This window comes from Entelurus aequoreus, linkage group LG17, assembly GCF_033978785.1.
Source record: "Entelurus aequoreus isolate RoL-2023_Sb linkage group LG17, RoL_Eaeq_v1.1, whole genome shotgun sequence".
NCBI lineage: Eukaryota > Metazoa > Chordata > Actinopteri > Syngnathiformes > Syngnathidae > Entelurus > Entelurus aequoreus.
This window is the reverse complement of record NC_084747.1, coordinates 50,431,273-50,458,815: the sequence shown is the minus strand read 5'-3', so window position 1 is coordinate 50,458,815 and position 27,543 is coordinate 50,431,273. Positions and strand designations below refer to the sequence as shown.

The 27,543-nt window shown below is 38.6% G+C and overlaps 1 protein-coding gene across 1 annotated transcript; it reads right to left on the bottom strand.

The window, feature by feature from the left end:
- Positions 1 to 152: 152 nt before the first annotated feature.
- LOC133632052 (kinesin-like protein KIF27) lies at positions 153 to 27,182 on the bottom strand. The gene is made up of 13 exons (XM_062024294.1): positions 26,597 to 27,182; positions 26,314 to 26,517; positions 16,626 to 17,512; positions 13,841 to 13,963; positions 13,621 to 13,770; positions 8,879 to 9,054; positions 8,594 to 8,799; positions 8,303 to 8,517; positions 6,214 to 6,444; positions 5,947 to 6,138; positions 3,732 to 3,920; positions 2,094 to 2,292; positions 153 to 707 (listed from the first exon to the last, which is right to left on the bottom strand). The coding sequence occupies exons 1-13, from the start codon at positions 26,898 to 26,900 to the stop codon at positions 250 to 252; spliced, it is 3,534 nt and encodes a 1,177-aa protein (XP_061880278.1). The 5' UTR covers positions 26,901 to 27,182; the 3' UTR covers positions 153 to 249.
- Between the last annotated feature and the right edge of the window lie 361 nt (positions 27,183 to 27,543).

The following is a 27,543-nucleotide window of genomic DNA, read 5'->3' as shown; positions in this document are numbered from 1 at the left end:
GCACGAGATACATGTCTAAAAAAAAAAAAAAATTTAAACGTGTAAAAAAAAAAAAAAAAAATATTTAATTAATTTTTTTATAACTTTATAAAGTTTCTCGTGCGCACGAGATACATGTGTAAAAAAAAAAAAAAAAAAAAAAATTCCCCCATGTCCCTTTAGGGGCTCCGTACTCCACTAAGACTGTGGTGTGAAAAATAGTAGGAACGTCCACTCACCGGCCACAACATTAGGCACACGTGCACCGTCCTAACCATGGCTGCTGGTGGACGCGTCCAGCGAGTCGTCTGACAGCATCTCGATGCCGGTGTCCACCACGGAATCCCGGGTTTGGACGTCGGCGGGGGAGAGCTCCCTCAGCTTCCTGCGCCGGATGCCGACCGTCGAACGTGGCCCGTGCTGGTAGGTGGGCCATTTCTCGCCGTAGCCGTGGAAACGTGCCAGGGCGCCGATCTGGTTGTACTCGGCGGGTACCTTGGCGCCGCCGTGCAGCTCGGGGGACGAAAACGACGAGGTGGGGCTCTGTTGTCGCTCGGGGTGTGTCTTTGCTTCTTTGGATTGGGCGGGGTCGTCGGGACGGGCGTCCTGCTGCGACTCTTTCAGCTGCTTCCTCAGCTTGCGGCTGCAGTGCTTGTAGAAGAAGAGTTCTTTCTCCAGGTTCTGGAGGCGGTCTTGGATTACCTGATGTGTTTCTCCCGGGATGCTCTCTGCAAGTGGTCAAACTCACACATTTATAAAAGATCGATAAAGGACCATGCAGCATGGCATAAATAACGGGGGTCAGCAACCCGCGGCTCTTTAGTGCCGCCCTAGTGGCTCCCTGGAGCATTTTTAAAAAAGGATTGAAAATGGAAAAAGATGGGGGGGGAAATATTTTTTTTGTTTTCGTATGTTTTTTGTTTGAGGACAAACATGAGACATCCATCCATCCATTTTCTACCTTCGTAATTGTTAGAAAGCCCACTTTTGAATATGTTTTATGCATGCTTCACTGATGAGAGCATTTGGTGAACATCGTTTTGTCCTACTAATTTCGGCGGTTCTTGAACTCACCATAGTGTGGACTGTGACGCGACAGTTTGTTTACATGTAAAATCTTCCACTCCTTCTTTGTCTCCCTTTGTCCACCAAATGCTTTATACTGTGCGTGAATGCACAAAGGTGCACTTTGTTGATGTTATTGACTTGTTGGAGTGCTGATCAGGCATATTTGGTCAGTGCATGACTGCAACCAATGCTGACATGCTATTTAGGCTAGCTGTATGTACATATTGCATCATTATGCCTCGTTTGTAGGTATATTTGAGATCATTTAATATCCTTTACTTTCATCCTCTTTGTATATAATTTAGTTTTGCATGTCTCATGTCTGTGTATGTAATATTGTCTCCATTTCAGTTAGTTGTTTGTGTGCCTTGTTGTTCCAGACCACAGCAAACGTTACCTAGCTTGCCAAAGATTGTAATAAATCTATTAAAAGAAGACAGCCTGTCGTTTCCTTTAATTTGGACACACACATCTATACCTTTGGCCATTAAAAACCAGTCATTTCCAGGAGTTATCTCACCTTCTGAGTAGCCTCTGATTTACTAATGGTTCCTAATGTTGTAAAAATGTGTAGCATAAATATTACATTTCAACATTTCGGTCAACGTAGATTTGCTTCAGTCATTTTGATATCAATCAATCAATCAATCAAAGTTTACTTATATAACCCTAAATCATGAGTGTCTCAAAGGGCTGCTGATAGTAGGCTATTATAGCTAATACAGACACTTACGTCACGTCATTGCCTTCATTATAAGACTTATATACGGCTTTTCATTTTTTGGCAGCTCCAGACAGATTTGTTTTTTGTATTTTTGGTCCAATATGGCTCTTTCAACATTTTGGGTTGCCGACCCCTGGCATATAACAATCCCTAATAATGGAAAACTGTGCCCTCTGGTGGCTATGAGCTGTATAGCAGCCTTTTTCTTCCCAAATAAGTCTAGTATTTTCAAATCAATGGTTCCTCATGCATCGAAGAAATGCAAAAAAGAGGAGAAAAGAGGAAATAGTGTTGCATTGCTACATGGATTGTGTATCTTCACCTTTACGTTTGTGCAGCAACAACTGGATGTTCCTCTGATGCTCTTGTTGCTGCAGGGTGAGTCTGCAGTCGGCATCCAAGGCCAAGTGTTGCATGAAGGCCTCCAGCTGCACGCGCGCCGCCTTCTGCTCGCTGTAGCAGATCTCCAGCTCCTCGCAGTACAAACGCAAGCTGCGTTCCGTCTGGCGGAGGCCGATCACCTGGTAACAGAAATAACTTTAAGAACTAATCCCTGTATAAAACGTGTAACAATAAAAGCTCCATTTTGAAAAGGGTATGAGCTTGTCATGTAACTTATAGTTATGTGTATTATGGTAAATGCACAGTACTTTTAAGAGGACTACTGCATCATACTGAGATAATTATATTTATAGTAGATTACGTTAGACACAAAATTTAGTTTTTTTAATATTAATTACCTGTAGTTTTTATTTTTTTATTTTTACCAATAAAATTAAATGGCTTTTTTTTTTAAATTGATGTTTACTTAACAAATTATTTGAATATTTTTTTATATTATATTCCATTTATAGTAATTAATATTAAACCATATAATAAAGAAAAATAAATATGATACAGAAAATCATGCATCTTTTTTTTTTTTAATGTTTTAATGTAATGTTTTTATATGATCATTTATGTTTTCTTTAATTGTTATTTATTTTGCCATTAGCTGAAAACAATTTAATTAAAATAATTGGAAGTAATTCCCAAGTGGGTAAACATTTTGATGTTAAAAATTTATTAGAGTAATTTGTATGAAAAAATTATATATATATATATATATATATATATATATATATATATATATATATATATATATATATATATATATATATATGCTGCCCCCCTCCCAACACACACACATGTACCGGTATATGTATATATGTATATATGTATATGTATATGTATATGTATATATATATATATATATATATATATATATATATATATATATATATATATATATATATATATATATATATATATATATATATATATATATATATATATATATATATATATATATATATATATATATATACATACATACAAGTATATATCAATCAATCAATGACATTTTTTTTTTTTTTTAATGTATACACATGAAAATATATATATATATATATATTCATTATCCTTTGTATTTAATATCTATTTAATTGATTAATTATTTTAATGGTTACCTGAAAAGCTATTTAATGTATTTGATTAATAAAAGCATCTCCAATGGGGGGAATATTTTGCTATTCTAATGTGATAAAAATAATATATATTAAATAACTAAATAGAAATTACCAAATGTTTTTGTATTTTAAACACATTTGTTTTTGTCTAATTTTGTTTATTATCAATCCAAAATGTTTTCTTTCTTTTTTTTGCTGCCAGCTTATTTTAATTTGGTTGTTAAGAAATAATTCACATTTGTGTAAGTATTTCATTATTATATGGAATACAATAATTTATAACAAATACTGAAACACAAACCAACATAGTTTGCATTTTTTTTGGCATCACAGAAAAACTTATAATTACATTTATTTGTATTTATTTATTTATTTAATGTAATAATTGCAGTCACCATATGTTGGCAGCTCTGGTAATGCAATAATTAAGGCCCTGAAACAAAGTGACTTACTTTGTTGAAGTATTTCACAAGCAGTTCGGATGCTTCTGTTTGCGAGAGCGTCCTCAGTTTCCTGGTGACGTCAAAGAGAAAGGTGCCCTCACTCGATGACGGCATCTTCTCCTGTTGGTCCTTAATGGATTGCTCCTTGAAGTCTAGAGCAGCGTCCAGAACTTGTAATGTTTCCTCCAACTGCTCTTCCTTGATATCACATCAAATACAATATACTCTATTATTTCTTAGAATACACTGAGAAAAAAAGTCATAATAAAGAAGCAGCGTTTAAAGATGTCAACCAATTAGCAAAGAGAATGAATAAGCGCTGCCAAGTGATTAAGTATTCAATGATCATCCAATCCAATGATGGTTGTATACACATTTTGGGTTTTTTATATTAATTACCTGTAGTTTATTTTTTTGATTTATTTTTTTACCAATAACTTAACTACAATATATATTTTGTATTCCTGTTAACTGGCTTTTTTAAATTAATGTTTACTTGACAGATGATTTGAATATTTTTTATATTACATTCCATTTACAGTAATTGATAATCCAGCACCCCCTGCGACCCCAAAAGGGACAAGCGGTAGGAAATGGATGGATATTGAACCATATAAAGAAAAATAAATATGATACAGAAAATCATGCATAATTTTTTTTTGTTGATGTTTTTATGTAATATTTGTATATGATCATTTATGTTTTGTTTAATTGTTATTTATTTTGCCATTAGCTAAAAACAATTTAATTAAAATAATTAGAAGTAATTCCCAAGTGGGTAAACATTTTGATGTTAAAAATGTATTAGTCATTTATATGAAAAAATTATAAATATATGTATACACATGTATATATACAGTGTGTATGTATATATATATATATATATATATATATATATATATATATATATATATATATATATATATATATATATATATATATATATATATATATATATATATATATATATAAACGAACCTCTTTAATGGGTGACTTCTAATAATGCATGTTTTAAAAACGCAATAAAATGTTTTTAAATACAATTGAATAAATAAAAACAAACATTTATAAATTTAAAAAATTACATTAAATGCAAAAGTCAATGAAGTGAGTAATATTTTATTTGATATTTAATAATAATCTATATTTTAGATTATTTTTTTTTTCTTCTCCGTTTAAATTAATTAAATACTTTTTTGTTTTTAATTGGCTTTACATTAACCTAATTTTGCCTTTAAAAAATATGAAAACAAATTATAATTTATTAGGCAACACTTTAGTCATCTATTGAACTAGTTTTATATGTATATATATCTTTTACATTACTCTACATTTGATTTAATTATACAATGACAATCTAATTGGCTTTATATGTACATTACTTTCCATTAAAAAAAACTATTCAATTAACGAATGAACACTTTGTTAAATCACTCTACATTTGATTTAATTCTTTAATACTTCAATTACATATTTTAAATGGCTTTGTATGTGTATTTAATTGTTCCATGAAAACTATTGTCAGGTTCAAACCCTGATGACATCTATTAAACAAGACAAGAAGCAAAGAATTAAACAGAGACAGAATTAAATTTGGCTCAATTTGAAGAGAAACGTCTGGGCTGTACTCTTGTACAGTCTCCAGCACGCTCTGGCGAAAGATTGTACGCCACCTCTTTTTATTTGGACTTTCCCTGTTTACATAACAACAGCTGTTTTTAAAGGAATGGGGGGTTTATAAACAGCCATTGTTTTCGGTCACATTAACACAAAGGAAAAAGATGCCTTGGGCTTGGGCTGGTCCTGGATCGAGCTTGGGCAAGTCTTGGATCACAATAGATAACCCCCCTCCCGTCTCCTCCCATCGTACACAATGGAATTTTCCAAGCCTTTGGCTTGGTGCAACAAAGACAGCCTCTTCTCTGTTCATTGGGAACTCAGAGAACGGAAAGTTTTTTGATAATTTACATACAATTTTACAATTTAAAAACTAATTTAATACATTAGTTCACATTGTATTTAAGTATTTAATAATCTATTTATAAGCATTTAATTTTGACAAAACTATAAATTATGTGATAAATTAATTTACATTTGAACTTACTATTTAATAATTGAATTATCTGTTAATTCTGGCACACAAAATGTTTCTAAAGGTTGTTTTGGTTTGTGACAAACTGTAGAAATCATAGCAATGAGGTTGAGTACAACTTTTGTTACTGACCTCCACAGTGAGCACTGTGCTGGCCTTAAGTTGTGCATCCAGGCTGTCTCTCTGTTTTCTAAGCGTCTCTCGTTCGCTCTCGAGCTCCTCCGTTGACGCCTGTGTTGCGTGATTGGCGCCGCCATAGTTGGCCATCTTCTCCTCCAGTGTTTCCAATTGCACCGACACTCTGAGAAAGTCCTGACTCAAAGCCTGCAGGGGTCACCAATGTCATGTTTGTATACAATATACTGTATGATGATGTGAACCTAATGGTGTGGGACTGACCTGACTGGAGCGGAGCTTCTCCATCTCCAGTTTGTTCTTCTGCTGCAGGCAGGCGTCCCTGCGTTGAAGCACCTCCTGGTTCCTCCTGAGCTCCTCCTCCAGCTCCTGCTGCTTGGCTCTCCTCTGCAGCTCCGACTCCTCGGCCTCCTCCAGCCAACAGCGCCCACGTGGCTCCTGTGACCCCGGCTGATGTTGCTTTCTGCACACGTTTAAATATGCAACACTGTCCACCTGAAGACCATAAACATACTTCTTGTCAACTTGGATATCAGCGTCCTTTTTTGCAAAATAGACTTGAAATCTCAATGGGTCTACTTCCTATTTAAATAAAGCGCACTAACTTGTGCTGCAGGCGCCATCACATCACAGTGTCATACTTTCAGATAAACTATAAAGTGCATATTATATATGTCAGAAAAATTGTATGTAAATTATCAAAAAACTTCCCGTTCTCTGAGTTCCCAGTGAACAGACAAGAGGCTGTCTTTGTTGCACCAAGCCAAAGGCTTGTAAAATTCCATTGTGTACGATGGGAGGAGACGGGAGGGGTTATCTATTTTGATCCAAGACCTGCCCAAGCTCGATCCAGGACCAGTGTTAGAATAATTGTTTCTAAATTATCACAAAAACTTTGTGTTACATTGAGGGTCTGGTGAGAAAAAGCTGTCTTTGAAACCTACCAAGAGTAAGGCTCGTAAAACTCCACTGTGTGTGTGTGTGGGTGGGGGGGGGGGGGGAGCAAGATGAAGGTGTTCCTGTGTTCTTCCATGTATTGTCATCAACAGAAAGATATTGTTCTAACCCAAGGACTTCAAAGCGGAGAGAAGACAGGATCTGCCCAATTTCCAGACGACCTCTTTTTGAACCTCCTTTTTGAACTGGTTTACGAACGTCTTTTTGAACTATTTTATGGACCTCTTTTGGAACTATTTTACGAACTCTTTTTGAACTGACCTTTTCTGTGAATTGTTTTTACGACCTTTTCTGTGAACTTTTTGCGACCTTTGTCCTTTGGAAACAGCGGGTGGCGATGTGGTCGGGGAGGGTCCAAAATAAAAGGAGGCGTGCAATCTTTTGGCAGAGCGTGCTGAGATACTGTGCAAGTGTACAGTGTACAGACGACTCTCCTCAATATTGAGTATAAATTGAATTCTGTCTTTGTTTAATTCTTTGCCTCTTGTCTTGTTTAATAGATGTCATCAGTGTTTGAACCTGACAACCAGTCCAAGCCCGAGGCATCTTTTTCTTTTGTGTTCAATGTGACCGAAAACAATGGCTGTTTACATACCCCCCATTCCTTTAGAAACAGCTGTTGTTATGTAAACAGGGAAAGTCCAAATAAAAAGAGGTGGCGTACAATCTTTCGCCAGAGCGTGCTGAGACACTGTTGAAGGGTACGGTGTCCAGGCGTCTCTCTTCAAATTGAGCCAAATTGAATTCTGTCTCTGTTTAATTCTTTGCTTCTTGTCTTGTTTAATAGATGTCATCAGTGTTTGAAGTTAAAGTTAAAGTACCAATGATTGTCACACACACACTAGGTGTGGTGAAATTTGTCCTCTGCATTTGACCCATCCCCTTGTTCACCCCCTGGGAGGTGAGGGAAGCAGTGGGCAGCAGCGGTGCCGCGCCCGGGAATAATTTTTGGTGATTTAACCCCCAATTCCAATCCTTGATGCTGAGTGCCAAGCAGGATGTAATGGGTCCCATTTTTATAGTCTTTGGTACGACTCGGCCGGGGTTTGAACTCACAACCTACCGATCTCAGGGCGGACACTCTAACCACTGGGCCACTGGGTAGGTGGCCCAGTATATATATATATATATATATATATATATATATATATATAAAAATATATACTTATACATATATATGTGTATATATAAATATATTAAAAAGTATTTTATTGAAACCCATTTTTTCCAGGCTTTCGCGGGCCACACAGAATGATGTGGCGGGCCAGAACTGGCCCCCGGGTCTTGAGTTTGACACCACTGATATAGAGGATATAATACTTTTCAATCCTTAAAGTGTTCTATATTTTGCATGCAATTTTGGACTTTAAAATGTTTCTCGTAGACCAACACTGACCCTGTCGGGGGTGCATTCTTCAGGGCTGTCGCTGCTCTCTGGGCTGGTAGTCCTCCTGAGGCTCCTCTGCAACTGAGTCCTCTGCAGGTCCATGTGCTGCAGGCTTTGACGCAGCACGGCTCGGCCCTGCCTGCTCTGCTCCGACAGCCACGTCAGCACGTCGTCCTCTCTGAGGTCGCCCGACTCGTGCCGCACCGCCGCGAGCGTGTCCCTCTCTGTAGGTCGTAGAGAAAAAGTGAACTGTAGCACCGCACGCTTGAAACACAGCACTGGTCACTACATTAGGCACACCGGTTTTTTCCATCTCTTTGACCAGCTCCTCTTTTAAGGATATGTTGGCTGACAGCAGCTGGATCCTCCTCTGAGTCAAGAAGGTCCGCTGCCTAGTACGATATTGCTCATAGGTGCTGGTGCCTCGTAGAGGACTTTTCTTGGACGTTTGCGCCTGTCCCAACGTCTTTTCTTTCAGGGCCGACTTCTTCTGCCTGCTGGTCCATCTGCAGCACCACCACATGAACTTAAGAAGCTTCTCTTTCACCTTTTACATTCTCCTATCAACGCATGAGTGTTTCTTACCCAAACCCACTCACAAAGTCCTTCCCGTCTCTCGCCGACTGGCCTCTGACCTCTGGCGTTTGCTTGAGAAGAGGACAGAAATCCTTCACTTCCTCCTCACTCTGCAGGCGATGGCTGCTCACTTTAAAAGTCGCCATCAGCCTCTGCAGCGACTCAGCCGGAAGACTGGAGTGCATCTGATAAACACACGCACACATTTTACAGCGCTTGACTTCTTTTAGTAAGAATGTTTTCAAAAATGAAAAAGGGTAAGCAGGGGCTCATGGACAAGATTATTTTTGTGGCTCCATTTTAGTATTTAATATTACTTTGTCATTGTTAAGGCCTGAGCAGCATTTTTTTGGCATTTAACATGCGTGCAAATTGTTTTTTTTAGATTCATTTAGATTCAGTGTTTCCCACACATTCATTTATTTGTGGTGGCCCGCCACGAAAGAATTACGTCCGCCACAATTTATTTTTTTTTAATGTATTTTTTTTTGTCCTGTCCAGCTTCTCAGGAAAATCATATAGTTCAGTGGTCCCCAACCTTTTTGTAGCTGGGGACCGGTCAACGCTTGAAAATTTGTCCCACGGACCGGGGGGGGGGGGGGGGGGGGGGGGGTTTGTTTTTTTTTCATAAAGAAATACAATCATGTGTGCTTACGGACTGTATCCCTGCAGACTGTATTGATCTATATTGATATATAATGTATATATTGTGTTTTTTATGTTGATTTAATTTAAAAAAAAAAAAAAAAAAAAAAATTAAATTAAATTTCTTGCGCGGCCCGGTACCAATCGGTCTGCGGACCGGTACCGGGCTGCGGCCCGGTGGTTGGGAACCACTGATATAGTTGATGTAGATGCCCATATAGCAGACCTGGGCATTCTGCGGCCCGCGGGCCGCATCCGGCCCTTTGTGCGTCCCTGTCCGGCCCGCGTGAGGCCAATTATAAATTACAAAATAAATTTTAAAAAGTATCTATGTCGATTGTGCAATACAACGGTGCTGCTTTTGTTTTGAAAATCGTTATTTGTATTACTTCCGTGTGGACGTATGCGTGTGCGTGATTGTGAGTGAATGTGAACAGCTGCAATCATTAATTACAAAATAAAGTTGAAAAAACATCTATGTCGTACAACTGTGCTGCTTTTATTTTGAAAAGTATTATTTATGGGCGTGTGTCCGTGTGTAACCTGCGAGTGAAGGTGTTCATCAACACCGTTCAATTGAACACCGTTCAATTATTGTAACGTCTATCGAGATGCTTCGAGGACAGGAATTATATCGATGACTTTATTGAGCAAAACTGTTTATATTCGGACATAACCACACCAAAAACATGAGTAAAACAATTCTATCTCGAAAAACTAGTCATTTTCTGCCGTACAAACCAGGCCAAAACCAACTTGTCATCTGTCACCAACACGCATAGCACTAAACCACTGGTGCGTTTATGGCCACACAAAAAGTCGGACAACTCAAACACCACACAAAGTTACACTATGACTCCTCAGTCATACGTGTGCTTATTTTACTGTCATTTATTATTAATGTTAATTTATTTATATTAGTCATGGAATGCTGTTACACACACTATGTTGAAGTATTACTATTATTATTAATTATTATTATTATTATTATTTATCTTACGGTATATATCAAAAATAATATTGAGCAAAATTTAATTGAAATATTGTCGATGTGGCCCTCCAGCAGTGCTCGGGTTGCTCATGCGGCCCCCGGTAAAAATTAATTGCCCACCCCTGCCATATAGGCTGTTCAGATTTACTTTACAAAAGAGAAGTGTAGTATACTTCTCTTGTTGCCTTATTTGTATTTGACCACTACTGTTTTCTGTTTATTTGTTACTGACTGTGGCAGGACACCTCGGCCTCTGTTTCACTTTATGTTGCTGGTAAATAATATGGTTGTAGTAGTAGGCTAAAGTTAAATTATTTAGTATGCACTAATTAAAGGGGCAGAGCTTTAAGAGACATTTTAGCTTTTATATTTTATAAGATATATTTTTTGTAAGAACCACAATTAATAAATATATTTCAGTGAATAACTTATTGTTCAAATCTGTATATAAATATGTACATAAAGTGTTGTAATTATATTGTAAAATGGATGGATGGATGGATGGACGTTTAAAACAAAACTGTTATTATTAATTAGTAAGTATACATTTTTTGATCCTTTTTAGAGAAAATAATATCATTGTAGTAAATTATGCAAATTACTCGATGATGTCATGGTGACCACGCTCATAGCCACGCCCATAGCCACGCCCCCAGCGCCACAGGTATCTTGGCAGTTTATGGGAAACACTGAGATTACATTTTCAGATTTTTGGGGTCCCGAACACAGAATTCCATAATTGACTCTGTAGGGTCCCTTTTAGAATAATTGTATCTAAGTTATCACAAAACTTTGTGTTGCCATGAGTTCCCGGCGAGAGGACAAAAGCTGTCTTTGATCCTACCAAGCAAAAGGCTTGTAAAACTCCACTGTGTAGGATGGGAAGCGACATGAAGGTGTCAGTTTATTTGATGTATTGTAATCCACAGGAAGCTTTTGTCTTGACCCGAGATCTACAAAGCGAAAAGGAAGCAGGGTCCGACTCCTTTCCAGGCACCTTTTCTTTGAACTGTTTTGTGACCAAAGGCAGCAGCTGTTTACGACCCCCTTCCTTTAGAAACAGCTGTTACCATGTAATCAGGGAAAGTCCAAATAAGAGAGGAGGCGTACAATCTTTCGTCAGAGCGTGGTGGGACACTGTACAAGAGTACAGACCAGACGTTTCTCCTCAATTGAGCTAAATTGAATTCTGTCTCTTGAACCTGACAGCCCCCTTGAAAATTTGAAAAAATTAGCCCATGCCACCAGATTCACGTGTTGTCACAAAATGACTAGAGACGTCTATCATGTCTAAAGAACCCATATTTGAAAAAAAATCTGTTTCGGTCAGCCATTTTTAGGGCAAAAACAGGAGTCGTACTTTAACGAACTTCTCCTATGGACTTTGATCAAATGAGCGACGGTAAAAATGGCAGATTCTAGACCAGGGATGTCAAACATGCAACACAAAACTTTCAACATTTGTAACTCGTCTCCACTAAATCAGATCTTAATCATAATTGGTACAAATGATGATGATGATGTTCATACCCATTCGTAGTGGGCGGAGTCTGTCGGTTTAAACTGTTCCTTGCCATCAACCATCAAACTGTCTTTACTTGACTTTAAATGATTAGCTCTCCTTCCAAACCTATGAGGCTGATCGGCAACTGACCATGACTAGAAATTGATATCGACACCAATATCGCCTCCTTGCGGTGGAAAATTATGACGGTCATAACTTCTTTCGACAAGCTGCGACCTTCTTGAAATTTTCGATGGAGGGTGCCAATATCCCCTCCTTTGCTCCAATCTTCCTGAATTGTTGATGGTGGGTCGTGGCTTTGTTAAAAACGCGACCGCATGCGTCACGCGTTCTCGCCGACTTGCGTGAAGCCCGAGTTGCACGGGGGTGCGAGGGCCCGCTCAGCGCTGCTTGCAGCTTAAATAATAATAATAATAATAATGGATTAGATTTATATAGGGCTTCACGGAGAAGTGGGAACCCATCATTCATTCAAGCTACATTTCAATCAATCAATCAATCAATCAAAGTGTATTTATATAGCCCTTAATCACAAGTGTTTCAAAGGCTGCACAAGCCACGACGACATCCTCGGCTCAGATCCCACATCAGGGCAAGAAAAAACTCAACCCAACGGGATACAATGAGAAGCCTTGGAGGGGACCGTAGATGTGGGGCAGTGATTTGGACGGCAAGAGAGTTTTTGGCACGGCTGCTCTACCCACCACGCCATGCCGCCCCATTAATATTATTATTCGATTCTGAAGGGCCCACACCCAACGCCAACCTAAACCTAACATAATTTCCCCACGTACACACACACTCAGTATGTTTACATGCACTAAAAAAGTAATTATTGACTTAAATGGGTTGAAACTGGCTTTTTAAAACATCATACAACCTGTCATTATTCACTTAAATATGATTAAATCTGCCAACTTTCCCTTTGCTTCAGAATGTTAGGGGGATATTAGCTGATTCCTGTAGGTTTATCATTAGTGGGTAATATTATTATTATTACTGGTGCATCTACTGGTGTTTAAGCATCCTGTCTTTAAAAACTAGTGACGCCTCTGTTTCAATTTTTAATCAAGGTTCCATGAAAGCACCACAATAATGTGCTATGAGATGCAAAAGTCAAACTTAAACATGCTGCCACCAAGATTTATTATATTTTCACCTTTTTTTTATCACCTCATCGTGGTTCCCAAATGTTGGCACTGTGTGTGAATGCTTAAATGTCTGTGTTGAATAAACAGGGATATTTTGACTTTTTGCAGGTGGGCGGGTGTTGTTAACCTTTCCTAATTTGATTCAAACAACCTTAATATTGAACAAAATGTATTGTATCTGAACTTTCCTGATGCCATATTTACTAACTGATGGATTTAAATGAAATAAAATAATCTTGCCATGATCATAGGGTTGTGACCCTAAACAACCGCAGAGTGTTTATGCAACGGGCCGGCCATGTATGTGAGGTGGATCTGCAAGTAATCCTCTTCACCATTAATCATCGTGAACCAATGCTATTTTATCGTGTTTACGCCTTGATACTAAGACGCCCAACTTCTTTTTAATCTTGTGCAACAGGTAAGAATGTTACCGCACCTTGCTGATCAGCATGTGTCCACAACTGGGTCGGATCAAGCTGGCGCTGTGAGGTCCGTGTTGACCCCTGCAGCATGTTTTACCCCTCAGCCTCATGAGGTCGCAGCGGAGACGGTCAATGAGGATCTGCTGGTCCACCAGGCGCTCCGTCTGAAGGACATTCGTACGTTTGTGATTATGACGGGAGAGGATAAAATGTCAAGAGAAGAACGCTGCTGACCTGTTCCTTCTCCTCACAAAAGGCCTGCATGGAGATGTTTTGCTTCTGCAAGAGCTCCTGAACTTCCTTTTGCACTTTAGCATCTTTTTGCTTCAACAGCTGAGACTCTGCGTCCAGAGACTCCTGAAAGAAACACAATACAATCATCTTTCTTGTTGTTGGTTGGATGCTACCTGGCTGATGATCAGTATGGTTGACTGAATGGGTGTTAAGGATGGACAGTTGGATTGGGTGAATTAGATGGTTGGATGAACATTATGGTTGATTGGATGGATCAGCCATATGGACTAGAATATATATCGCAATATATATTGCAGACTCCTGCGATAACAACATATATTACAATATATTAATTGGTGTGTAAATGACCTTTTTAAAGGCCTACTTAAATGACATTTTTTTATTTAAACGGGGATAGCAGATCCATTCTATGTGTCATACTTGCGATATTGCCATGTTTTTGCTGAAAGGATTTAGTAGAGAACATCGACGATAAAGTTCGCAACTTTTGGTCGCTGATAAAAAAAAAGCCTTGCCTGTACCGGAAGTAGCGTGACGTCGCAGGTTGAAAGGCTCCTCACATTTCCCCATTGTTTACACCAGCAGCGAGAGCGATTCGGACAGAGAAAGCGACGATTACCCCATCAATTTGAGCCAGAATGAAAGATTCGTGGATGAGGAACGTGAGAGTGACGGACTAGAGTGCAGTGCAGGACGCATCTTTTTTCGCTCTGACCGTAACTTAGGTACAAGCTGGCTCATTGGATTCCACACTCTCTCCTTTTTCTATTCTCATGGATTTGTATTTTAAACCACCTCGGATACTATATCCTCTTGAAAATGAGAGTCGAGAACACGAAATGGACATTCACAGTGACTTTTATCTCCACGACAATACATCGGCGAAGCACTTTAGCTACGGAGCTAACGTGATAGCATCGGGCTTAACTGCAGATAGAAACAAAAGAAATAAACCCCTGACTGGAAGGATAGACAGAAAATCAACAATACTATTAAACCATGGACATGTAACTACACGGTTAATGCTTTCCAGCCTGGCGAAGCTTAACAATGCTGTTGCTAACGACACCATTGAAGCTTACTTAGCAACGGGACCTCACAGAGCTATGCTAAAAACATTAGCTATCCACCTACGCCAGCCAGCCCTCATCTGCTCATCAACACCCGTGCTCACCTGCGTTCAAGCGATCGACGGAGCGACGAAGGACTTCACCCGATCATCCGTGCGGTCGGCGGCCAGCGTCGGATAGCGCGTCTGCTATCCAAGTCAAAGTCCTCCTGGTTGTGTTGCTGCAGCCAGCCGCTAATACACCGATCCCACCTACAACTTTCTTCTTTGCAGTCTTCATTGTTCGTTAAACAAATTGCAAAAGATTCACCAACACAGATGTCCAGAATACTGTGGAATTTTGCGATGAAAACCGAGCTTTTTGTATTGGGATACAATGTGTCCGAATACTTCCGTTTCAACGATTGACGTCACGCGCATACGTCATCATACATAGACGTTTTCAACCGGAAGTTTAGCGGGAAATTTAAAATTGCACTTTATAAGTTAACCCGGCCGTATTGGCATGTGTTGCAATGTTAAGATTTCATCATTGATATATAAACTATCAGACTGCGTGGTCGGTAGTAGTGGGTTTCAGTAGGCCTTTAAAACAGGTTACAAAGGCTCCAAATTTTAGGCGAAACTACAAAATTGTGTATCGATCCGATACCAAGCAGCTACAGGGGTAGTATTGGCCATACCAATGCTGATACTCCTACTTAAAACATTTTAAGATTATCAAATACTATGTTGGCAATTTTGGTCCGCAGCACTTATTACTGTGCAAATATAATTTTACACTATTTATAGGAGACAATCACTCAGGTTGAAGCCTGTCCCTTTAGATCGCCCACAAGCTCATCAATTGGCTCTTCGGCGCCGCCGTTTCCTGGTAACATGACAATGATTGACAGCATGCAGCAGCTGACCAATCAGCAGTCAGACGCACCAACGGGCCATTCGATGCAGGTGGAGAGACGGCAATATGTGCTGCTAGGGGTTCTGGGTATTTCTTCTGTTGTGTTTATGTTGTGTTACGGTGCGGATGTTCTCCCGAAATGTGTTTGTCATTCTTGTTTGGTGTGGGTTCACAGTGTGGCGCATATTTGTAACAGTGTTAAAGTTGTTTATACCGCCACCCTCAGTGTGACCTGTATGGCTGTTGACCAAGTATGGCTTGCATTCACTTGTGTGTTTGAAAAGCCGTAGATATTATGTGATTGGGCCGGCACGCAAAGGCAGTGCCTTCAAGGTTTATTGGCGCTCTGTACTTCTCCCTACGTCCGTGTACACAGCGGCGTTTTAAAAAGTCATAAATTGTACTTTTTGAAACCGATACCGATAATTTCCGATATTACATTTTAAAGCATTTATCGGCCGATAACATGGCAGTCCGATATTATCGGACATCTGTAGTTCACATATTTTTCCACGTTTAATATGTTTTTTGCCATTTTAATTTTGACAGTACCACATAAGATATGTTTTCATTGCTGATGCGGGTTTATTCGATTTTTAAATGCGCCAGAAAATAACCCGTTTTGTACACTGTTCCATGCCCAGTAAATGTGTTTTTTGTATAGTATTTCTCCAACGACGGTCATGTGGGGACATAAATTATGGTACTTTGAGAGGTAATCATTGAATTTGGACTTTACTGAAGGCCTAGGTGGGAAACGCACGGCCCGCCACTGCCAGTGAGTAATTACTAACCTGACATCTATCCAGGTCTTCAGTGACAAGATGGGGCGAGTCGCTCTCCTCCGACCAGATGCCGTCCTCAATGTGACGTGATTGGCTGACGGCCTTCAGTCTCTCGTTCCACTCCTCCACTCGACGCGTGAAGGAGTCGTTAGTCTTCGTGCCGCAGACCTCGGCCAGAAGATTAGCCGCCTGATAGACCAGTGAAGCGTAACCAGATGCTTCTCTTGCTGGGCTGTCGTCCTCAGGATGGCTGGTCTGCTCCAACGGCGGTCTACGTGTTTGGGCGCCGTAGTCCACATGGCTGTACGTGGAGGTCAGATTCGAGTTGTCGGATGTCAACGTTGAAGGAAGGCTGTCTTCGGCGTCAGGTGAGCTCACTTCTGCATGACGGCGAATGTGACGAGATTTGGAAGCAAACTTGAGTACGCTTAGGCTTTCTGCAAAACTGTAGTGGGAGGGGCTTACACATGCCACCAATAGGGTGCAGGCATTGCCCCCTAGAGAGTCACGTAGCAGGCGTGTGATCTTGGCGTGGCGGTAGGGAATATAGGCGCTGCGTTGTCTACTGGGATTAGCCAGGGCCCGGATGACGTTGCCCAGCGCCAGGAGGCCCGTGTTGATGTGGACCGACTCCTCGAACCGGAGCCCCGTGTTGCCCGTTTTCCCGACGCGTTCCGAGCCCGCTAGGTCGACCACGCAGAATTTGGAGAGGCGCACTGCCTTGGAGGACTTGTCAGGGAAGGTCTGGCTGAGCCACAGCGTGAGGATGGTGTGGGAGCGACTGGACTGCTGGTTCATGCCGGTGATGCCCGTTTGTCGTAAGGCGTTGCCCACCTCCAGGACGTTGAGGAGCTCCTCGGAGGAGGAGACCACCACCTCTTTGGCTCCCACCACCACTGGAGGGACATGACATGATAAGATGGTTGGTACTTAATTCATTCCTTCAGGAGAGTTCCCTCAGGAAAATGTCAAATTCCAGCAGCAGTGTACAGAATTGAGATCGAATTTAAAAAGTAAAAAGTAAATAATAAATAATGGGGGTATAAATGGAAATAAAATAGAAAATATAACAATAACAATACAAATAAAAAGCAACAATAAGAATAAAAATATAACAGTAAAAATAAGAATATAACAAGAGAAACTAGGCAGTAGTGACCATGTTATGAAAATGTTATTGCACTGTTAATTGTTTACCCTGAGCACTGTAGTTCGCATCACAATGGATATTATTCCAAAAAAGTGCAGTAGTACTAGTAGTAGTGTGATTAAAGGCTATATAAATAAACGTTCGTTGATTGATTGATTGATTGATTGAATTTACGAACTGAATTGGTTCTGTGATTGAGCTCTAAACACAAATAACATCTTCCATTAAAATGATTAAAATCTATTTAAATGATGTTTGACCTCCCCATTCCTCTGACACAAAAGCAGCTCAATTTTAACAAGTAACATGCCTTTTAAAAAGAAAAACTAACTTTTAGGTAAGAAATATTGTACAAAAACAATACAATAGAACAGGGGGTGTCCAGGCTTTTTTCATCAAGGGCCGCATAAGAAAAAGTCAACGTATGCGGGGGGCATTTTGATCTTATTTTACTTTGTAAAAAACAATGCTGAAAACATATGTTTAAAGACAAAATTTAGTGTCAGCATTGTGTCACGGGTGACAAAGTGTACTATTAGCTGTTTCAGAGGTGGTCGAAAGTGCGGCCAGGGGGGCTACGGTATTTGCGGACTAAAGCTCGGGTGTTGTTGGCATGCAACATATTGTCAGAAAAAAAACACGTATTGTAACGACAAATAGCTGAAATGTTGATACTAATAACTAATATTGATACAATTTGTCACTGACACCAAAGCTGGCACTAAGTTTTGATATTAAATATCTGTTCGTAGCATTTTTTTAAATTATCTGAATAAGGGTCAGATTTAATGGCTAGGTATGTTAAACACAAGGAATTTGACTGGCTAGACTATGCACTTTTTGCTCAATGCAAGAAACAAAGATTGCCGCATATTTAAACTTTGTAACACATTTTTTAGCTTTTTTTCTCATTACATTATGTCCTTTTAATCGTTTTTCTTACATTTTGACGGCTCTTTTTTTTACCAACAACATGTTGCCAGCCAACAAAACTCAAGCTGCGGGACACAAATGGCCCCCATGCCACACTTTGGACACCATTGCAATAGAATGCAGTACAAACAACTTCAGTAGTTTAGTGGAGTAATGTACTAACAGCATTTTCCTTGGAAAGTGGACTTTTACGGTATCTCCTCCAGCTGCTTCTCTGTCAAACACCGACATCAGCAGCTTTTCCATATTTTCATAGATAAATGTCCGCTGTTCAGCTACTATTTGAACATTCTTGGCTGGCATTAGTCTTATTCTGCTTCAGTATGGTGCAGGCACTGTACTTCACACTCACTTTGTTCCTTCTCATGGTTGGAAAACAAAGTTATGTCAATTTCTAGCTGTAAGCTAATGCTCGCGAGTAAGACCTCGGCCCTCATGTAACAACTGTTGCGTGGCTTTCCTACTAAATATAGACTAAGTAATAAGCACCAGCGGACGGAATTATGTAACCTTGCAATCTCTTAAATGTCAACATGCCAGCATAACACAAAGGAAACAAAAGACTTTGACTTTTGTTTGGTTACTCAATTTATCATTATAACACAGGAGAGCTTCTTGCGGTAGCAGCCGTATACGTGAGATTCTCTTTGGTGCCAGCGTGTGTCGCGACCACTTATGTTGTCTGCCTGACATGGCCAAGGAATCACAGGAACACGTTTTGAAAGCAATCTGTGACATAATGATTGCCTAAAAAATAACTTAATATAAATAAGAAGCATTCAATTCATTGGCTAAAAGACAGTTTTGTGTCCTTGCCTTGATCTTTTTTGCAATGTGGAAATCAAATATTGGTAAAGCCCGAACGACCGCCTCTGTGAGTTGCCAAAGTATCCACAGCCTGTAGAAATATGAAGTTGGCGTGAGGCAGCGCACATTTCCACGTCAAGGTCACACTGCAAAAACTGAAATCTAAGTAAGATTAAATATCTCAAATAAGGGTGATATTTGCTTATTTTCTGTCTGATAAGATAATTCTTCTCACTAAGCAGATTTTATGTTAGAGTGTTTTACTTGTTTTAAGGGTTTTGGTCCTAAATGATCTCAGTAAGATATTACAGCTTGTTGCTGAGATTTGATGACCTATATTGAGTAAAACATGCTTGAAACTAGAATATCAACTGTTGCAAAGCTGTGTCATCAACACTCACAAGTATAAAACTGCTTTTTTAAAGTAATAATTTCTTACTTCTAGCATGAAAAAAAAAAATCATGATTTTGACACACTTGTGTCTCATAATTAAAACGGATGACAGCCAAATGGACTTTGCTGTTTTATTTTCAATGAAACAATAGAAAACACGTACTCATATAGTAGTACAGTTGGCACAGTACAGTAAACTGACAGTTAATATTTAAACATTTAACATGTGACATTTCAAACTATTTTGAACAGAAATAATTCATGCACATTCGGGTAAATTCTTCAAAATTACAATTTTAAAAAATTATATATGTATATATGCGCACTAATTGACTGAGAGAGCACGCACTCGGCGCGATGATGTCATGTTATCGATGGAAAAGTGCATTTTTAGACAATATGATTTGCCTGAGCGGCTAGGAGACCCCGAGAGTAACAAGCGGTTGCTTTATTGCCTTTCCATTAAGAACAATAAATTTGTTTTTAGTATAAGTTTGCTGGTTTCAAGAAATGTAATGCCGAGCGCATATCATTATGTCAAGATAATGGCACTAGCATTTACTTCATTTAAGAATATTTTTCATCATATTGAGCAAAAAGGTCTCTTTTTTTTCTACCAAGAAAAGTGCACTTGTTATTAGTAAGGATATACTTATTTTAAGGTATTTTTTGGGTTCATTGAGGTTAGCTAATTTTACTTGTTTTGGAAAGTCTTGACAAGCCAAATTTTCTTGTTCTATTGGCAGATAATTTTGCTTAGTTCAAATAAAATACCCCTAATTTTAGGGGTTTTTTTTTCTTGTTTTTGAACACTGACTTTTTGCAGTGCAGTTTTGATACGTATAGTATATTAGCCCAGCAGCCTTGTAGTGGTTGTCCGTGTTTGGGGGAAACATCTGGGCCCTGGAGGCCCGGAGCTAGGCTTGATGTGACACATTGATAGCTTGTGGGTTCGCCCGGGGGCTGCCAGAGCTGGCTGGAGCTCCACAGCAGCAAGGTTGACGGTGCGCTCACATCTCATATCTGCCGTAAAAAAGGGTGTACGGCAGGCTTTTGTACGTACACTGCAAAAATTCAGTGTTCAAAAACAAGAAAAAAAAATACAAAAATTAGGGGTATTTTATTTGAACTAAGCAAAATGATCTGCCAATAGAACAAGAAAATTTGGCTTGTCAAGACTTTCCAAAACAAGTAAAATTAGCTAACCTCAATGATCCCCAAAATACCTTAAAATAAGTATATTCTCACTAATAACAAGTGCACTTTTCTTGGTAGAAAAAAAATGAGACCTTTTTGCTCAATAATTTGAAAAATATTCTTAAATTAAGTAAATGCTAGTGCCATTATCTTGACATAATGATATGCGCTCGGCATCATGATTTTTTTTTCATGCTTAAAGTAAGAAATTATTACTTTAAAAAAGTAGTTTTATACTTGTGAGTGTTGATGACACAGCTTTGCAACAGATGATATTCTAGTTTCAAGCATGTTTTACTCAATATGGATCATAAAATCTCAGCTACAAGTTGTAATATCTTACTGAGATCATTTAGGACCAAAACCCTTAAAACAAGTAAAACACTCTAACATAAAATCTGCTTAGTGAGAAGAATTATCTTAACAGACAGAAAATAAGAAAATATCACCCTTATTTGAGATATTTCATCTTACTTAGATTTCAGTTTTTGCAGTTTTCGCAGGCTTTTTACATGAAGGCCCTGATGTTTTGGTTGTATTTTACGGGGTTCAGTGTCACATTTGCTAAGCCAAATAATGACGGGGATGCGAGTAATTAAACTTTTTTGCTTGCAACTTAAAGCATAACAATTAGCCAAGAGACGGCGCTTATCTCAAAACACACTTAAGTTGAGGTACCACTATACTGTTCTAGTAGTGAAACAATAAGACTACAATTTAACCTATGAACTCAGCGACATCGTTATTGTATTATTATTATTATTATTATAATGTTGAACCTCTGAACCAATCACATGTTTACTTTGAAATGTTGCCAACTATTTACACCAGTGGTTCTCAAACTTTTTCACTAAATACCACCTCAGAAAACACCTGGCTCTCCAAGTATCACCATAATTACCAACATTAAAATGCAGTAGCATATTAGGCCTAATTAATTATTAAAAACAAGGCAGAGGTTTTTATATAACAAGTATTTTTAATATTTTTGGCCACTGTGACAATACACACAGTTTAAACAGTAACACTTTGTGTAAATATAGGAAACTAAAACACTGTAAATTAATCAAGTGATTATTTGGCGTCCTGGATGGAGCTGTACCGCAGTTTGAGAATCCCTGATTTAGACAATAATGGTTGTGTGTTGACCCATTTTTAATCTACAAGACTACTCCTCTTCCTCCTATCCAGGAGATCGCAAAAAGCAGCTGCCTGACCAGGGCTCAGAAAATCTGCAGGGACTCCTCCCACCCCCACCAAGGACTGTTTTCACTGCTGGACTCTAGAAAGAGGTTCCGCAGCCTCCGTAGCAGAACCTCCAGGTTCTGTAACAGCTTCTTCCCTCAGGCCATAATACTCTTGAACGCATCATAATTATACCCTCAATTCCCCCCAAAAATGGATTAACTCGCTGGAATATAAAAGACAATATAACATACATCCATAAACGTGGATGCATATGAAAAGTGCAATATATTTATCTGTACAGTAATTTATTTATTTATATCTGCACCTTATTGATTTTTTATCCTGCACTAATGCAACAAAATTTCGTTAAGTTCAAATTTGAATGACAATAAAAAGTAAGTCTAAGTCTACTGTAAACTATGCTTTCTATATAGTATTGTATAGTACTGTCTTAAGAGGGAACTGCACTTCTTTTTAGAATGTTGCCTATTGTTCACAATCATTATAAGATACTTCTTTTTTTTTGTTTTTAGGATTTTTAAAAGATGATTAAAAAAAATGCTTGGAAAATGGCCGTTGTAGCCTTCAAAGCCCTCTAAAACAACTTCAAAACCCTCCATCAAAACATTTTATATACACACTGCAAGTCTATATATGATGTAGTAACAAACACTTTCATAACAATATGTAATACGTACAATATTTACCTTATTTTGGTCATGTTAATCATTGACGGAACTGACTTCCTAAGAGCGTTTATTTCCCTTTCCATAGCAGCGCACTTTCAACTTCTGGCAACAAATGTGTTCCTAATTTTGGAAACAAACGCGAGTGTGTTCTAATTATGGCAGACTTGGTAACGGACAACGAAGACGACTATTTTTGGACAAATGAGGATTTACAACCTTATCTCTTGGAACACGACTATACATATACTGTAATATTGTACATGGTAATTGTTATATATTGTATATATGATATAAACATATAATATATCAGTATATATCCTATACTGTACATATATTATGTAAATATTATGTATATATGTTATATTTTATATTGCTTTTAGTCTATTTTATACCTGCATTGTCCTTTCCATCATTTGTAACTGAGCTACTGTGCAGAACAATTTCCCTTGTGGATCATTAAAGTTTGTCTAAGTCTAAGTCTATACGGTGGATGAACTGATGGTTGTAAAAGCAAGCACGAAGGAAGGATGAAGCGTTGGAGCAGGCGGAAGCCATGAGACTGAGATCGATGTGACTTTGACGGTATAAATGTAGAACTTGGAGCCAAGCTATGCTAACATAAATGGAGTGCTTACCCAAAGTAAACCAGAAAAAGCTTGACCAAAAGCACAATTGTTCATCGAGTGAGATACTGTAATATGATTGTTCATGTTTTTCAGTCGGTACAGATTGGTGTCCTATCGCATTGTGTTGTGCATTAAAAACTCAAACTCAAAGAAGCTAGCTTATCTCTTGCCGTAGCTAGCTTTTACGGCTAACACCGAAGCAAGCGGTTTGCTACTATGCTAGAAAAAGAGCTCCACAGTGTTCGCTCTTACAATAAAGTCAGGCCACTTAGAACGAGACGATTTTTACAAGTTATTGAAGTGAACTGGAAATACTGTCAAAGCGCTTTGAGTACCTTGAAGGTAGAAAAGCGCTATACAAGTATAACCCATTTATCATTTATAACTAATTAACTCATATTATGTTTTGTATATAATGAATGTTTATATTCATCTGGGAGAAAGCAAACCACCAGGTTAACTAGTAGGTATTTCAGTTTGGGCACGTAATAACATAGGCCCCTTTAGTACTGACATTTGTGTGTGGATTAGATTAGTTCTCGCGGAAGAAGAGGCAATAAAGATGCACGCTCCTGACCATATATAAAACTGATGGTTTGGCTTCTCCAGTTTAGGAGTCCTTCATTTTTTACTTAGGCTCCTCTGGGTAATGCAGTCATGTGTAATGACGCTCGCTTGTAATAAAGCAACTAATGGTTCAGTACAGCGCCTCCGATGTCTCTTTTAATCTAGCCGCACTGCCGTGTCATCCTTCTGTCCGGACGAGGATGACAAGACCAGAAATACACTTCATTATAATGCAAAAAACAAACAAAAAAATTGTGCCTTCTTGTCTCTCATAAGGATTGTGCACGAGAGGCAAAATTCCAAAAAAGTGTAGTTCCCCTTTAAGAACATGAAATAAAACGTGAAGGCTAAATTGGCCACCTGGGATTTTTTTTAAGTGTCACAAAATCGGAATTTTAATAAGTGTCAAAAAGTCTGGATTTTTTGTAAGTGTCAAAAAGTCTGGATTTTTTCCAAGTGTCAAAAAGTCTGGATTTTTTCCAAGTGTCAAAAAGTCTGGATTTTTTTCTAAGTGTCAAAAAATCTGGATTTTTTGTAAGTGTCACAAAATCGGGATTTTTTCTAAATGTCAAAAAGTCAGGCTTTTTTCCAAGTGTCAAAAAGTCTGGATTTTTTCTAAGTGTCAAAAAGTCTGGATTTTTTCTAAGTGTCAAAAAGTCGGGTTTTTTTGTGTCAAAGAGTAGTTGGTTTTTTTTAAGTGTAAAAAAAAATCTGGATTTTTTTCCAAGTGTCAAAAAGTCTGGATTTTTCCTAAATGTCAAAAAGTCTGGATTTTTTTGTATGTGTCAAAAAGTCTGGATTTTTTTCTATGTGTCAAAAAGTCTGGATTTTTTTCTATGTGTCAAAAAGTCTGGATTTTTTTCTATGTGTCAAAAAGTCTGGATTTTTTCTACGTGTTAAAAAGACTGGATTTTTTCTACGTGTCAAAAAGTCTGGATTTTTCCTAAATGTCAAAAAGTCTGGATTTTTCTTAAATGTCAAAAAGTCTGGATTTTTTCTAAGTGTCAAAAAATCTGAATTTTTTCTAAGTGTCAAAAAATCTGGATTTTGCCTAAAAGTCAAAAAGTCTGGATTTTTTGTAAGTGTCAAAAAGTCTGGATTGTTCCTAAATGTCAAAAAGTCTGGATTTTCTCTAGTGTCAAAAAGTCGGGTTTTGCTGTGTCAAAAAGTTGTTGTTTTTAAGTGTCAAAAAATTTGGATTTTTTCCAAGGGTCAAAAAATCTGGATTTTTTCTAAATGTCAAAAAGTCAGGATTTTTTCTAAATGTCAAAAAGTCAGGATTTTTTCTAAGTGTCAAAAGGTCAGGATTTTTTCTAAGTGTCAAAAAGTCTGGATTTTTTCTAAGTGTCAAAAAGTCGGGTTTTGTTGTGTCAAAAAGTAGTTTTTTTTTCTAAGTGTCAAAAAATCTGGATTTTGCCTAAAAGTCAAAAAGTCTGGATTTTTTCCAAGTGTCAAAAAGTCTGGATTGTTCCTAAATGTCAAAAAGTCTGGATTTTTTGTAAGTGTCAAAAAGTCTGGATTTTTTGTAAGTGTCAAAAAGTCTGGATTTTTTGTAAGTGTCAAAAAGTCAGGATTTTCTCTAAGTGTCAAAAAGTCAGGTTTTGTTGTGTCAAAAAGTTGTTTTTTCTAAGTGTCAAAAAATTGGGATTTTTTCCAAGTGTCAAAAAATTGGGATTTTTTTCCAAGTGTCAAAAAATTGGGATTTTTTCCAAGTGTCAAAAAATCGGGATTTTTTCTAAATGTCAAAAAGTCTGGATTTTTTCTAAGTGTCAAAAAGTCGGATTTTGTTGAGTCAAAAAGTCTGTTTTTTTTCTAAGTGTCAAAAAGTCTGGATTTTTTCACTACATTAACTACCATTGACCACAGGATCGGGGTCATCTTTATGTGTGGAATAAATGAGCGTAACGGACTCCGCCTTTATCGGGGTTACTCACGATCCATCATTGGACGTTGTCGGGTCGCTCTAACAGAGGTGGGATGTTACCCGATAAAAAAAAAGGTTGTGTTCACACTAGAGATGTCTCGATCCGATCCAATTATCGATGATTTACATGACTAAAAATTGTACTCGCGTGAAAGATTCCTTCAAGATTCCTTGTTATACACAAGCAGGAGGTCCGGTAGGGCGCGTTTTTTGTGAGCTCACCTGTGTTTCCCCTGAAGTCATCCCGGATGTGGAGGTCTTTGCGTGCGGTGTCCAGCTCCAGAAGGTCACGCAGCTCCTCCTTGTACAGCTCCAGGTAGGACAGGCGCATGGTGGCGTCCACGCCATCGCTACTCCTCTGCTTCTTCTTGTCCAGCAGGGAGAAGACATCCTTGGCGAAGCAGGAGATGATGCCGCCTTCTGCATCTGAAACACACACAGAGGTCAACACTTTGTCCAACTTTAATCACTTAATATTTCTACATCATTCCATCCAGGTTCTCACCCATCTTGTTCCCACCCAGCGTGTATGTCTTCCCAGACCCGGTTTGACCGTAACAGAACACGGTGGCGTTGGTTCCGTCCAGTAAGCAGTTGGTCAGCGGCTTAACGCAAGACTCGTACACTTCATCCTGGCTGGAGCTCGGTCCAAAGGCGTGATCGAAGGAAAAGAGCTGGTCGGAACCGAGCATCACCTGCGGGGCCCCGGGCACTACCCGCAGACACTCCCGGTGGGTGTGCAGGAGCTCCCTGGGCAAGAGTGGACGCAACCGAACCGCCACACGGATACGAACCTCCGCCATTATCATAAAGATTATTTTAATTTGACATTAAAAGTTAATAAAAGATAAAGACGCTTTGTAATTGTGCGCCATCTTTAAAAAGATCAAAGTAACCTAGACAAGACAATAAAGGCAAAGAGGACGAGAAACAAAAAGCGACAACGCGTCATTAACGCGAATCCTTCCTCTTTCATCTACTACACATCCTTTTGTTCAAACTTACATTATTAGTATTTCTTCATTCGTCTATTTTTCGGTGGTTTTATCGCAATGAAATGACACATATTTCGGTGTCGTCCGAGCCTAGCCCGGTTGCCGTGGAAACGGACGCTATGTTCAACAAGAGCCTCAAAGGATTACCGGAAGACCGTTAAAAAAAAAGTTATAAAGATAAACAGCGCCACTACGTGGAGCTTCCAAGAATGCACCGAACTGTGAGGGGTAATGACAGAGAAGGCCCTCGTTTGGTTGCCAGACCCAATTGTACTTTTGTGCTTTAAATTAGTCATTTATGACAAAATATTTGAGCGTGCCTTTGCCTTATGTATATGATTAAATTACACAAAGTGTACAAAACGCATAAAATAGATTGTATAACCTACAATCACTCCATCAAACAGTTTTATTTATATAGCCCTAAATCACGAGTGTCTCAAAGGGCTGCACGAGC

Excerpts from the sequence above, each read along its gene's own strand:
- LOC133632052 (XM_062024294.1), bottom strand. The coding sequence starts at position 26,900 with ATGATAATGGCGGAGGTTCGTATCCGTGTGGCGGTTCGGTTGCGTCCA. Across the intron at positions 26,518-26,596 it reads GCTGGGTGGGAACAAGATGG|ATGCAGAAGGCGGCATCATC; the intron begins GTGAGAACCTGG and ends TGTGTGTTTCAG. Across the intron at positions 6,139-6,213 it reads AGAAGCTCCGCTCCAGTCAG|GCTTTGAGTCAGGACTTTCT; the intron begins GTCAGTCCCACA and ends TGACCCCTGCAG.